This window comes from Galleria mellonella, unplaced genomic scaffold (genome assembly GCF_026898425.1).
Source record: "Galleria mellonella isolate WM207_F2 unplaced genomic scaffold, CSIRO_AGI_GalMel_v1 utg962, whole genome shotgun sequence".
In the NCBI taxonomy this organism is placed as follows: domain Eukaryota; kingdom Metazoa; phylum Arthropoda; class Insecta; order Lepidoptera; family Pyralidae; genus Galleria; species Galleria mellonella.
The window spans coordinates 749,782-764,687 of NW_026442180.1; the positions used below are offsets into that span (position 1 = coordinate 749,782).

The following is a 14,906-nucleotide window of genomic DNA, read 5'->3' on the forward strand; positions in this document are numbered from 1 at the left end:
ATGAATGAATGAATATACTTTATTTGCATTATACAATATAGGAAATAAGCAAGGCAATTTACAAACACAACGATACAATTGTATAAGTACAGTAAGACGGTCTTATTGCTGACAGCAATCTTTTTAAGACAACAAGAAGAATAGATAGAAATGGGCAGGTGGCGCAAGAGTGAATTAATATTTTTTACGTATAATGCACAAAAACATCAAATACGTATTGTTTATTAAACTACTTATTATTTTTGACCATTATTATATTTTTCACTATTATTCGTCCAAATATAGTCCTTTAGATTATGTATAAATAGATAAAGATTGTCAACGTTAACATGGCACGCTCCTCCAACTTTTCACACCATTGTGTGTGACCATGTACAGACGTGGTGCTCTGTTTGTGTTTGTGAGGGAGCGTCTTCAGGAGCAGTCCGACCAGAGGAGTTTTATACTCCTTGGTAGAAATCTTGTAAACAAAACATGTCTACAAACATTTAAAAGACCGACAATGCACAAGCAACTCCTCTCGTGTTGCAGATGTTTATGGGCGACGGTAGCCGCTTTTCCCATCAGATGGTCCATCTCGTTTGCCTCCTTAACAATAAAAAAAATCTACTAATTCATTTTTAATCCTTTGGACTATTTTTTTTTATATAACTTAGAACGGCAAACAAGCTGACGGCCCACCTGATGGAAAGTGGTAACCGTCGCCTATAGACATAAGCAGTACCATGGACATATCAGAGGACATTCATGACAGACATTCCTGAGGACTCAGGTGTTATTCCTCTGTACCCAGTAAATCCACGCCATATCCCACCCTTCAAACCGAAACACAGCCATGCAAACACAACTGCTTTACGGTTGAAACACGAATGGGACAGAGGTACCTAAGCAATCGACTTTTGTACAAAGTCTCTCTCTGGAGGGACGTGCCATTTTATCATAGACAATCTATACCTATTTCCTATCTTACAGTGACATAATAAAAGTACAAATTAGCACCTATTTTTCACTATCAGAATCTTATAAAAAAACTATTAAGTAACAGATCATTAGTGCCGCAGAACAAAAACTCGTTGAATTAAAACCTTATATGAAACCACATAGACAGGTCATATTAAAGACACAACCACATGAACTCTACCATAGACGTAAATACTCACAACTCGAATTTGAATCAATGACGACTTCGATTCTCGGTTAAGCCAATTAAGGATAAATAGATAGACGCTTTTTATTGTTTCCTCCATAAGATTACAATAGTAAACTTATTATAAATACAAACAATTACAAGAAATGGTTGCACTGAAAAAACAATGGGCAGCCTTATCGCTAAAAGTGATCTATTTGAGGCAACCTTTGGATAGAGAGCATTGTGCACGACGCACCTTTTTAGAATCCTTTTTAATTTTTATTAAAAAGATCTTTTATTTGTAATTTGAAGTCTGTATCAATTCAGTTTGTTTGCTTTTTTGTTCCCTTGGTTTGCTTTGTATATTTTTTTATATAATTATATTATTATCTTTCTAAAAACACTGTGTTTCCATACCAGCATACAGTCATTTCGCCCACAAGCATTATTATAAATACTCTATCAAGACGTAATAAGGTATGCTGAGTAGCACTAAGTATAGTTCTCTCCAAGCTGACCTGACAGCTTGGTATAGGGTTTGAATTTTTTTGTTAGATAGATATCTTTTACACTAATCTGTAGTGTTTAAACTTTTAGCCCTCATATATTTTAGTTAAATTTATTTCTTCTTTTAAGTTTTCTAAAATTATCTTTTATACATTCATTGTTTTACAGGCAAATCAATATACAACAATAACAACATCGCCATAAATAGCAACCACTCAGAGGAGAGGCTTACAGGCGAAACCTCATCCACTAACGAGGAACTTAAACTCAGTAAGTTATGTTTAGATTTTTATTTTTATAACACAGGGAACAAACGAGCATGCGGCTCACCTGATGGTATGTGACCCGCAACACCAGAGCAGCAAGCTACAGGTGTGCTGGCAGCCTTTTAAAAAGGAATATGATCTTTTCTTGAAAATTATGATGTCGTATCGATTCGGAAATACTGCTGCTGGAAGCTGATTCCAAAAAGTGGTTGTGCGTGTAAGAAAATGCCTTGAAAAAATGCACAGTGGAAAACTGTCACTCATCCAGATGATTTGTAATCAAATTGTCATTAATTACCTACAATATTGATATTTGGGTCGTAAAATAATATTATTGTATCACTCAACAATGATTTTTTGAAGATAATTCGTTATCGATTCAGAAAATGTTCCGAACAGCGGTCACATAGTATAGGGATTTATTAATTTTATTTTTACATTTAATAGTTTTATCAAATAAGAGGTAAAAAAAGGATTAACTTAAAAAGAACTTACCAGTATTATAAATGTCAAAATGAGTTTGTTTGTTACCTTATACTGCCTTAATGATTTAAACAATCACTATGTAATTTGGTATTCTCGTATTAACTATATGGCATAGAGAAGAATAAAAGCAACTTTTTATCTCTATCAGTAAACATATTACGGTCTTGCGGGTAAAATATATTATTTATATATAGTATAGTTGATTTTTTTTAAAAAGCAATAGTTTGGGTTTCTTTCTCGTTCTTCTTGGCTGAATTTGCGCCCAGGTAATAAAAAAATGACTATTCAAAAAGGCTTAAATCTAAGTATACTTAAATAAAAATATTTCTTTCTTTCTTTCTTTCCTTCTTTCTTTCTTTCTTTCTTTCTTACTTCTTTCCTTCTTTCTTACTTTTTTTCCTTCTTTCTTACTTTCTTTCCTTCTTTCTTACTTTCTTTCATTCTTTCTTACTTTCTTTCCTTCTTTCTTTTTTTCTTTCTTCTTTCAAAAGCTGATATAAATAAGACGACTAGTCTATGCACTCATTACAAACTCTAATTTAATAAAAATAAAAAAAAAAAACAAAGATGATCTAACTACTCCGAAGAATGTAAATTAGCTTAACAAACATCATACGAAACGTCTAAATATACGCAATAAGGGCAAGTCTAATTATTACCACAGAGTATATATAATGTGTACATAAGCAGTATTACTTCAACTTAAAAGCAACGACGAACGAATAACATAATATTTTTATTACTCCATCTGAAATTACAATCGTATGCATAATAATTTATTTCTTATTTACACATCTGCGACAGAAACGTGAGTGGAATAGAGGTTTAGATGGTTTTTGTACAAAATCTCTTGTGAGTTCACTGTGATTGTTCAATAAATATCGTCATGATATCACCTCGGTCGTTATCATTCCACTCCCGAACATAGACCTTTTCCAAAGCCATACGGGACGGTTCTGAGCCACCTGCATCTGCTGACACCCTGCAATACAATTGAGGTCGTCTCTCCATCTCGTGGAAATCGCCATTCATGAACCTTTTTTCGCTACCGGTTGTTGGTTCTTCGAATGATGTGACCAACCCATTGCTACTTCAATTTGCTTATTTTTCGAGCTATGTCAGTTACTTTGGTTCAAAGAAACTTCAAGCATTACTAAATAGACCAATTGAAATATATATATATATTATATGCTAGAAAGGCATCATTTAGTATATTTTACTAGAAAGCAAATAAAAAAACGAAATGTAAAGGCCAAATAAATGATAATAGGTATATATAAAAGACTTTATATAAAAGTCATCTACTTGGATAGTTCTGCCCCATTCGTGTTTCTACCGTGAAGCATTTGTGTTTGCATGGCTGTGTTTCGGTTTGAAGGGTGGGATATGGCAGTGAATTTACTGGGTACAGAGGAATAACACCTGAGTCCTCAGGAATGGCAACGCATGGGGGTTATCATGGACGAAACAGTATACTCTGTTATGTCCATAGTACTGCTCATGTCTATAGGCGACGGTCACCACTTTCCGTCAGATGGGCCGTCAGCTTGTTTGCCATTCTAAGTTGCATAAAAAAAATGTTTCAAATTTGGTTCATATTAACTCATATAACTAATATAATTGCAGGCGTGTGGTCGGATCTGCTCCTCTCCTTCTCGATGAAGGCCAACATATTGCAGATCTTCGACCAGTCTGTTGGTTCCGACACGGTGCCTGTGGTGCATGGCTTGCGGTCCCTTTCCATGGTCTGGGTCATATTTGGCCATACTTGCATCGTTGTCTTCAAGGTAAGTGTTTACGTCAAACACCATATTTTTTTTACAACACAGTGGGCAAACGACTTACCTGATGGTAAGTGACTACCGCCGCCCATGATCACCCACAACACCAGCGGCATTACAGGTATGCTGGCGGAACTTGTTTGCCATTCTAAGTTGAACGTATAAAAAAATATTTAAGCAATATCTCCAATATCCTCATTATAAATTAATTATTTTTTCGCTTACTATGTTTGTCGTTTCGACAATTGTGACTCAAAACGCCCCCTGAAGAAGACTTCTGGATAAAGCTGAAACATTTGTCCCAAACAACAAACATAGTAAGTACATAAAAGTTATATATATATACATACAACCAAACATCGATTATAAATAAGCATAAATTTTAATACTAAACATTTTTCACTTGTTTTACTAATTCTCTTTACTAATTCCAGTACGCCGACAACACTGCGTTAAGAGCGATTTTGGAGAAAAGTTTCTTGTTTCAACTGGTCCTGAGTGCTGTGTACAGTGTAGACACATTCTTCTGTCTTGGGTAAATATTCCACGAATACATAAGTAACACAAAAATATACAAAAACTGCCTTTTTTTTACAACTTAGAATGACAATCAAGCTGACGGAAAGTGGTAACCGTCGCCTATAGACATGAGCAGTACCATGGACATAACATATGTACATACATAAATTCACACCATATCCTACCCTTAAAACTGAAACACAGCCATGCAAACACAACTGCTTTACGGTTGTAACACGAATCTGACAGAGGTACCCAAGTAATCGACTTTTCTACAAAGTCTCCCTCTGATGCTTTTTCCTTCATTTTATATAACCTGCCCATAAAAACAACAAGAAATTTAACAACTGACCATAAGTCAGTCAATTCTATCAATATTTTTTAATATTTTTTTATACCACTGAGGTGGCAAACAAGCATACGGCCCACCTGATGGTAAGCGGTTACCGTAGCCTATGATCGCTTGCAATACCAGAGGTATTACGCACGCGTTGCCTACTGTTTTACTTACTTATTTGCTTATTTTTTGTAATTAAGTTATTGTATTATAAATGTTAGACAATGTTACTTCTAAACATAACTTTAACATGTATCACATCTCTATATTTTAGAAATAATAGAATTTCATCGTGCCTCCAAACAATTTGTTTATAATTACTCCTCTCCACCCAAAGGTTGCCTGGAAGAGATCGCTCTTAGCGATAAGGTCGCCCATTGTTTTCTCACTGTGATTATTTCTTGTAATTGTTTATATTTATAATAAGTTTACTATTGTAATCTTTTGTTGGAAACAATAAAGAGTATCTATCTAACTATATATCTAAAGTTACACGTTTAAACTTTTCAGCGGTATGCTAGTATCGTTCCTGTATTTCCGCACGAACGCCAAAGGCAAGCTGGACCTGATCACCAAGGGCCGTAGGAAGATCACCGCTGGAGTGCTGCAGTTTTTGGGCTTGATGGGTTATAGATTTGCTAGGTAAGTTACGATGCCTATAGACATGAACAGTCCCATGTACATCACATATTGTCCTACGTGATCATTTTTAAAGACTGAATTGTTATGCTTGTAAATTTACTACTGTATCCTTCAAATCGAAACACCATCATGCAATCCTAAATTTTACACCTGGAAAATCTAGATTACGTCTAACTTAGAATAGATATTCTGGGTACGTAGTATTATATTTTGGCTCATCTTGCATTTAATCCAATAGAGGAATAACACCTGAGTCCTCAGGAATGGCAACGCATGGGAGGTATCATGGGAAACAGTATACTCTGTTATGTCCATGCTACTGCTCGTGTCTATAGGCGACGGTTACCACCTTCCACCAAGTGGGCCGTCAGCTTGTTTGCCATTCTAAGTTGTATAAAAAACATTGAAAAGCCTTATACCGCAGCAGCAGCAGAAACTTAATCTAATCATCACTACATAGTATAAAACAAAGTCGCTGTCGCTGTCTGTCCGCCCCTATGTATGCTTAAATCTTTAAAACTACGCAACGGATTTTGAAGCGGTTTTTTTTTAATAGAGTGATTCAAGAGGAAGGTTTATATGTATAATACTTGCATGATATAGTAGAGGAACACTGATAATTTTAGAGGTTTCTAATGTGATGTGATGTAATGTGCACACGTGCGAAGCCGGGGCGGGTCACTAGTAAGATATATAATAATATTTTATTTAAATTATATAATTTCATATGTTTCCAACAGGCTAACGGCTCCATATCTGTTCATGCTGGGAGTAGTGGAGGTGACGATGAAATGGTTCGCGCACAACGCTGTATTCGAACCGCCGGCCATGGACCACGAGACCTGCCCCAAGTACTGGTGGAGGAACCTTATGTACATCAACACGCTGTTCCCGGTCGAACAGATGGTGAGACATCCAATTCTTTTACCCCTTATTCCATAGACAATCCTTGGAAAAACTACATTCTTTTATTATTACATACCCTTTTTCCGTTATCGCGCCGAGAATAGGGCCAGGAACTGCGTCCCAGTAGATCGGTTGATACAAGTAAATTAGTGAAATACAGCGTGACTACCACACTGAAGATACAGTTTTTACAATGACATTATCTATAATATATTTGTTTTATTCTAGAATCTCAGATTCTTCGAACCTAGCCTGAAAAATTTTTTAGTACGATCCATCTGACTACCTCATCTTAGATCCGACCCGTGAACAATTTGTTTATATTTCACTTTTCTTTTTTTAATAATAATAATATTGCTGGTAATCATTTGAAATCTAAGCAAGTACAAGTTTTCGAAGCAATGTACATTGTAAATAACAATTGCATAACAACTATTTATGAGATATAATTTATTTCCAGTGCATGCTCTGGAGTTGGTATCTTTCGGACGACACACAATTCTATGCAGTTAGCGCCATGCTCCTCATATTAGCTACAAGGTAATATTGCTTATTATATTTCCCATACCAAAGAAAACTACGCCAAAACAAGAGAAGAATGACTCGATACAAATATCTCATACTAAGCTGCCTGCATAGTAGTATAGTTTATTGTACTTTTTGTCTTATGGGAAGAGAAACCCTTGCACTAAGCAATTCACCTTTATAGATACCTCTGTCTCACTCATGTTTCCTCCACCAAGCAGCTAGGGTGAAGAGGCATGACACCCTAGTCCTCAGGAATGGCAACGCGCGAATGACAAAGTATATGGTGTCTGATCTCCACGATGCTGTTCATGTCTATCATCAACGGTTACCATTTCCCATCAAATGGTTTGTTATTGCCATTTCAAAAGTCCACAAGATTTTGCCATTTTAAAAAATTGCACAAGATTTGAAAACAGTTGCCGCAGTAAAAAAATAATTATGCCCCCCCCCCCTCCCATTACGTGTTTCACACATCGGTTGTCTTTGTATGGCTGTGAATTGTATAGTGGATATAGCATGAATTTACAGAATACAAAGGGATAACACCTGAGTCCTCAGGAATGGCAATGCATGAGGGGTATCATGGGCAACAAAAATTCTTTAAACACATTTTGCGTATTACTTCAGCCACTTCAAGCTGTCGGTGTCCCTGACCGGCCTGTTCTTCCTGTCGTCCCTGTTTACCACCGGCTACGTATCGTGGAGCAACGAGCATATCCCGAGCAGCGAGGACCCCTTCACGCAGTTCGACAAGATCTACGACAAACCATGGACCAGACTGGGCCCATACCTTGTCGGCATGGCAACTGGCTGGATACTGTTCAAGACCAACTTGAACATCAGGATGGGAAGGGTCAGTACTATTAGTTGTCTAATAAAAAAAAATTGAAGTGCTATTTATTATTTAAAAAAAAAAAGAAAATTATAAATGTATTTTACAATTATTTTTTACAAGTGAAAATGGAATGGTGTATCTATCTATGCTAAAGGTATAAAATGTCGGGGCACCAGTGAAGGATGAAACAATGTGGTTAAAATCAAGCCAATAGTCCATCGTGACTAATTCACTAGGAATAGACAACGACGGTTTCCAGTTAGACCACTTGGGGGTCGACCTGACAAAATATATTATTAGCCATGAAAACTAACCTCCTCGTTACTAACAATCTGTAACTTATATCTGGCTTTGCAACCTGTCAAGATATAGTCTTTGTTGATGTTGTTAAATCTTTTGTTGTAAAACTGTCTTGTGCATGTAATAACTAAACCCCTTTCCCTCCGCCCAATACATATATTTTCTACAAATATATTGTAGTTTCCATTTTGTATTTTTAATAAACTTTGTAATCAACATTGCTTTCGTCAATCAATGGGAGACTTTGTACAAAAGTGGTCTGCTTGTGTACGTCTGTCCCATCCGTATTTCTGTCGCAAAGCAACGGTTGAGCTCACATGACCATATTTCGATTTGAAGGATATGACATTAAAGTGCCCCTCATTTCACTGTTATGGACATAATAATATATTCACTGTAGATCCTGTTGCTGTCCAATGTCTATGGACGACAGTTCATCATCATCATCATCATATCAGCCTTTAACTGTCCACTGCTGAACATAAGCCTCCCCCTTGGGAAGTTTAGCCAGTAGTGCCACACTTGGCAGGCGGATTGACAACCGCAGTCAAGCTTTAGAGATGTTTTAAGAGGAACGCTGCTGCCCATCCCTCGCCCTCTCTTAGTCGATTCTTACGACACCCACAAGAAAGGAACGGATGGCCTATTCTATGCCGGGACCACACGGCCATGGGCGACGGTCACGACTTATCAAAACGACGTCTTATAAAAAGCGAAGCTACACAGAATACCCGCTGTTTTGTTTTTACATCCGTGCGGTTGCAGGTTTGGGCGTGGGTGGGCTGGACAGTGTGCACGGCCACACTCCTGTTCCTTATCTTCGGCCTCTACCGCACCGAGCTGGGCGTGGCCGCCGCCGCCATCTACAGCGCCCTCTCGCACTCGCTGTGGGCCGCCTGTATCGGCTGGATCATTATTGCCTGCTCCACTGGATATGGAGGTTTGTTTCATCGTCATTTCATCTCTTAACTCTCCACTAGTGAAAATAGGGCATCCCCTAAGTTTAGCATAAGAAATTACCCTAAGCCATCTGCATCCTTAATCCCTGCAATGCATTTGAAGTCGTCGCTCCATGTAGTGTATTGGCGTCGTTACTCGAGAACCTTTTTTCTCCTCCAGTTGAAATTTGAAGTCAGTGTCACTCAAGATGATTCTAACTATATCCTGTACATCAAAATCTTCAAGCATTATCCATTGCCCATTTTTAAGCAATCACGTAAAAATACAGTAAAATTTTGTTCCTTATTAAAACTGCTTTAGAAAGAATAACTAGTGAGCAACCAGAGGGAGATTTTGTACAAAAGTCGTTTACTTGTCTACCTATATCCCATTCCTGTTTCTTACATGAAGCTGTTATGTTTGCGTGGCTGTGTTTGTTTAAAGGGTAGGATATGGTAGTGAATTTACAGGGTACAGAGGAATAACACCTTGGTCCTCAAGAATGACAATGCATGGGAGGTATCATGGGTGAAACAGTATACTCTGTTATGTCCATGGTACTGCTTATGTCTATAGGCAACGGTTACGACTTTCCATTAGGTGGACCGTCAGGTTGTTTGCCATTTTAAATTGCATAAAAAAAGCAAATTTGACTAAATTATATCCTCGTCAAAGATAATGTAATATCCCCGTCTTGGGAGAGGGGACGACGACGACAATGGATGGTAAGGATGTGGCAATGAGCGCTCGTGATGTGCAGGCTGGGTGCGCGGGCTGCTGAGCGCGCCGGTGCTGTACCCGTTCTCGCGCGTCACGTACTGCGCCTACCTGGTGCACCCGGTGGTGCTGCGCTACGTCGCCATGCACCTCACGCACCCCATACACCTCGGGGAGCTGCTCGTCGTTAGTATACTTATTTTTATTATTTCAGCTGCTAACTATCCACTGCTGGATATAAGCCTTCCCCATATGTCCCCATATGGGGAAGACTTATATCCAGCTTTTGCCAAAAGTTGCCACGCTTTTTGACAAAAGTGGCAGACGAGATGACGACCACAGTTAGGCCTTTGAGGATGTTTTAAGAGAGACGCAGCTGTCCATCCCAAGCCCTCCCTTAGTCGCTTCTTAAGACACCCACGGGAAAGGAAGGGGTGGCCTATTCTATGCCAGAAGACACAAGGACGTTACAATTACCCGTTTGTATTATCCAGTTAAAGAAATTAATGGCCCGCTGCAACCTTTTATCAGCGTCCTGCTCGCGGCCGAGAAGGAATGTAACTCCGTATTTTAAAACCTAGATAGTCATGTACAGCGTGCTTTCAGAGATGCTTCCTCCCGTAAGCGTTCAGGTTTTAGAATAAATTCCTTGCCGAGATTTTTCCGGACAGACTTCACCATAGAGTTCTTCAAAAAGGCAATAAAAGATTTCTTCAAAGTTAGAAACACACATGCGCTAACCTCTATACCATTAAATGGACCTTACGCTTGTTTGCCAACTCAGTGGAAAGAAAAAATAAGCAATCTGCTTGTGTTTCTATCGCTAAGCGACTTGGTTTGGATATGTATGAGTATTACGACAGTAAAATTACGGGATACACTGAAACAACAATATATAACTTCTTAGTCCTATGAAACACCATCATACGAGAAGTACCATGGACACCACATTGTATTCTGTAATGTTCAGGAGCTTGTTCATGTCTATAAGTAAAGATTATTATTTTCTATCAAGCGGTCATCTGCTTTCTATTTGCTGTTGGCATTAACTTGCATTAAAAAGTATCACAAGTATAGCTAGTTAGTTTAAACTCCAAAACTAATTCACCCAATTACATTTCTAGTTCGTCCTGTTCCTCGGCCTCACTGTGATATCGTACGCGCTCGCATTCATAATTTCCGTAGCGTTCGAAGCGCCCATGGTCACTATGCTGAAAATCGTTGCGCCACAACGGAAACCGCACAGGGTCTGAGCAGGATACAAACCAGACCACATTTGGATTTCGTACAAAGTTAAGTTATTCTCGATACTACACCAGTATGATTTGGCAATTATTATATTGCATGAATGTAGAACACTGCCAATTAATGTGTAAAAAAAAAGTAATCTTTTTTTTATTAATATGGCAACAATGTGGAAGATAAGTAAAATTCGACACTATATCTGTTGATTGTTTTGAAAACATACATTTTGTAAAACTATTAGACTATTGTTTTTAAATCACGTGTCAATAGATAGTGCAAGAATTTACTTAAAAATAATTCGTGTAATGTACTTTAAGTTATTGATTGGCATATGGTGCAAAATTGAGGTTATGTCAGAGTTACCATTTTTTAAAAAATATTACCAAATGGTAACTTAATTTGTAAAGGTATACCTGAAAAGTAGAAACTTTATCCTTTAAATGCCAAAGGATCTCGTCTCTTATGGAGGCTTATTGAAGAGAAATTAATTATTTGTATAATTGCGTATTATTATTTGATTAATATTTTCTAGTTGTAATAAAACTTAGACAGGTTAACTTTTATACAGAGATTTAGTAATGAAAAATGACGAGAGAATGATTTTGTATGACTTAATTAATTTATATAGACTCTATGATAAACGCAGGGGAAAATTGAAACTGTGTAATAAAACTTTATTGTATGAAATTGAAAGTGAACGTATAAATGATCATTTAATAGAGCGTTTATCGCTGCGTACTGACCGTGAAAACGAGAGTGGACGCAATTAAGACACGGATGCACGTGTGCGGGCATCTTTTAATTTTCTTAGTGATTACCTAGATCCCTACAGAGATGTAATATTACTATGAATGAGTACTATTACTTATACTGTAGTTAGTACATAGGAGTAATGTAGAAATCACGAAAGATATGTCATATCCCAATAGCTTTTGTTGAATTGAATATGACGGTGATTAATTAATTAGTTAAATGAATTAAAATACAATTAATTAATTAAATACATTTTTATCTAATCTGTCTACCAAATTGCTCCTCAGAGAAAATTTGCTGTCGTTAGTTTTGTATAAATTCCTTATTATTATTGTTCACAGCATCTTTAGTTAAAAGTAACTATTCAGTTCAACAGTATAAGATATTAAGATAAAGAATTCGTATAGAAAAAAAATATAAATTCTACGAAATATTATTTTAATTACGTTTACAAATTACATTAAATACAGAAAGTATTTAAAATCATTATCAAACTTATAAAAAAGCGTTCCGCTAATTCATGTATATTTTTTTCATTTATAAAAAAGGACATACAGTGGAACAGTTATTAGGTCTTGTTAGCAAGGGTTGTCTTATCTCTGAGAGAGATCTCTTCCAGCGAACCCAAGATAGCTGATTATTTTTTCTATAGAAATATGGACCGGAAACTACAAAAAAAAGCGCTCCAAATTAACAGGGCGCAGCTTTTATGTTTTTTTAATTGATGATAATGGAATGGTAACTCCGCCTGCGCTAACGGTATACACTGGCGGGACACCAGTGAGGGATGATAGGTGAGAATGAAAAGACAGGTCAATTAGTCCATCGTGATGAATTCACTTGAAATTCAGCACGATGGTTTCCAGGGGGGACCACGTGAAGGTCGATCTTTTTGGGCATATTGCTAACAATGAGACTGGTAGTCCGCATTATTAACAACCCCCCCCCCCCCCCCCACCACTCGCAGCTGTTATGTTAGTAATTTTTTTTCCACTTATGTTTTTAAGTAATGTTCAATTTCACTGTTAGAATAAATAATCCATTAAAAATTGTTAAAGATCGACTTCACCCTGTAACATATTATTATATATTCAGGGCCGCAGCAATCAAGTTTAAGTTAGGGCAAAATAACTTTTTAGTAAGGCAGAAGCCATAATTAAGTTAGTTCGAAAAAAAGAATCTGTCTAATTTCCTTGGGTCCTTTTATTTGGTAATGCATTGGGCCCCTTTTAAGTTAAAGCATTGCCCCTTAATGCCCCCCCCCCCCCCAAACTATGGCCTTGCTATGCAAACTTGTATTTTATCGCCAGATGAATAATATCAAATATATGCAAATCTAAAACGATTGAGTAATAGTTACAGAAAGCGTTCACCCGTTATATTTCATGTCTGTACATACTTAGAGACGGTGAAAGTCATTCATTTACGAGCATGAATATTATTAATTTGCATTTCTGATAACAAACCGAGTGCATAATTATAGTCTTCATTGTTGGTACTGTGTTTAGATTTTATTACATCATTCGGTACTGTATCGTTTTATCTTTTTAATGTATGAAATTTCCAACATTAAGTTTTTCATTTCGATACAAGAATAACTATTGTTATAACTAATATTCGCACTGTTATTTATAGCTGTGAAAAATGTATCTTGTTATATTTAGTGGATAAATTTTAATAAATGATCATTTATGCTTTAATTTCGGTTCAGCTATGAGAGGACTTTTTGTAATATTTTTTAGATAATATCCAAAAAAACATTCTGGTATAATTGGTATATATATCAGTGGTATAACATAATTTTTTGGAGTCCGTGATAAATTCATTATCACGGTTATTTCCTTTATCTAAAAGAGCTTGATGCTATAATTACATTTTCGCCGAAGAGAATTCAAGACCGGGGATCGCGTGGTATTCTGTCGCCTATTATTACGTCACTACTTATAATATTCTCATCATCATCACCTTATTAACCATCAACTGTCCACTGCTGAACATAGGCTTCCCTGTATTGGAGGGTCTGCCAGTAGTTGTTGCGTTTTACAGGCGGGTGAGCAACCGCAGTTAAACTTTGGTGATGTGTTAAGAGGGACGCTGCTGCCCATCCCTCGATTATTAAGTTCTCTCAGTCCCCTCTTACAATACCCACAACAAAAGAAGAGATGGTCCATCCTATGGTGGGACCACATAGCGTTATACCGCCTCTTATACTATTTCTGTTAATCCTGTAAACTTTTTTAATTTTTTTTTAACTCAATGAAAAATTAGCACCAAATTAATGAAACCAAACAAACAACAAACCACGACCAAATGTTTCTTCAAATTACGTACTGACGACTGCTGTTTGTTTTATATAAGACTATAAATTATTTATTCAATATTATTTATGTTTGTATCGAGCCCTTCTACAATATTTGATTTACATTTGACTATGTACTGCGGTTTTTTTTTTTATTTATTTCATAAAAGTTAATCATGACAAATTGTAACATATGACCTGTTTCAGTGATGAAGTTAGGTGATGTACAGTTTCATGTAAAATAGAATTATGTAAATAGAATGTAAATATAGTTTTAAGTTTGTACTGTTTGTATTAGTTATAATTAATATTTTTTATATGAAAAATAAAATGTAACTAAAATAATTATGTGCTTTATTTAAAATCATAACGTTTAATACATTATTTACTTATATCTATGACCTGCGTATAGGCGGGAACAGTACAAAGTTATTGCAGAATTTCAGTGGATTTAAATAAATTAGTTCACATTCAGAGGTACCACTTTCCATCTGGTGGACCATTAACTTAAAGTATATTAAAAACTTAACTTTAAGTATACTCTGTTAAGTACATGGTACTGTTCATGTCTATAGGCGATGGTTACCACTTTCCATCAGGTGGGCCGTCAGCCTGTTTGCCATTTTAAGTTGCAAAAAAAAATAAAGACATATAATAAAAAATATCATTATGAAAGTTACGGAAAATAATAATAAACTAAGTTATAAACAAAAAAAA

General features: G+C 36.4%; 1 protein-coding gene across 1 annotated transcript in view; it reads left to right on the plus strand.

Moving 5' to 3' along the window:
• Positions 1 to 14,868, plus strand: part of LOC113522871 (uncharacterized) — a 94,763-nt gene extending 79,895 nt beyond the window's left edge. The window contains exons 6-15 of the mRNA XM_052902847.1: positions 1,805 to 1,906; positions 4,015 to 4,175; positions 4,604 to 4,704; positions 5,536 to 5,667; positions 6,408 to 6,573; positions 7,034 to 7,113; positions 7,729 to 7,954; positions 9,002 to 9,176; positions 9,936 to 10,078; positions 11,017 to 14,868. Of these exons, the coding sequence (XP_052758807.1) occupies positions 1,805 to 1,906; positions 4,015 to 4,175; positions 4,604 to 4,704; positions 5,536 to 5,667; positions 6,408 to 6,573; positions 7,034 to 7,113; positions 7,729 to 7,954; positions 9,002 to 9,176; positions 9,936 to 10,078; positions 11,017 to 11,145 (1,415 nt within the window). The 3' untranslated portion in view covers positions 11,146 to 14,868. The remainder of the gene's footprint in view (positions 1 to 1,804; positions 1,907 to 4,014; positions 4,176 to 4,603; positions 4,705 to 5,535; positions 5,668 to 6,407; positions 6,574 to 7,033; positions 7,114 to 7,728; positions 7,955 to 9,001; positions 9,177 to 9,935; positions 10,079 to 11,016) is intronic.
• Positions 14,869 to 14,906: the final 38 nt, after the last annotated feature.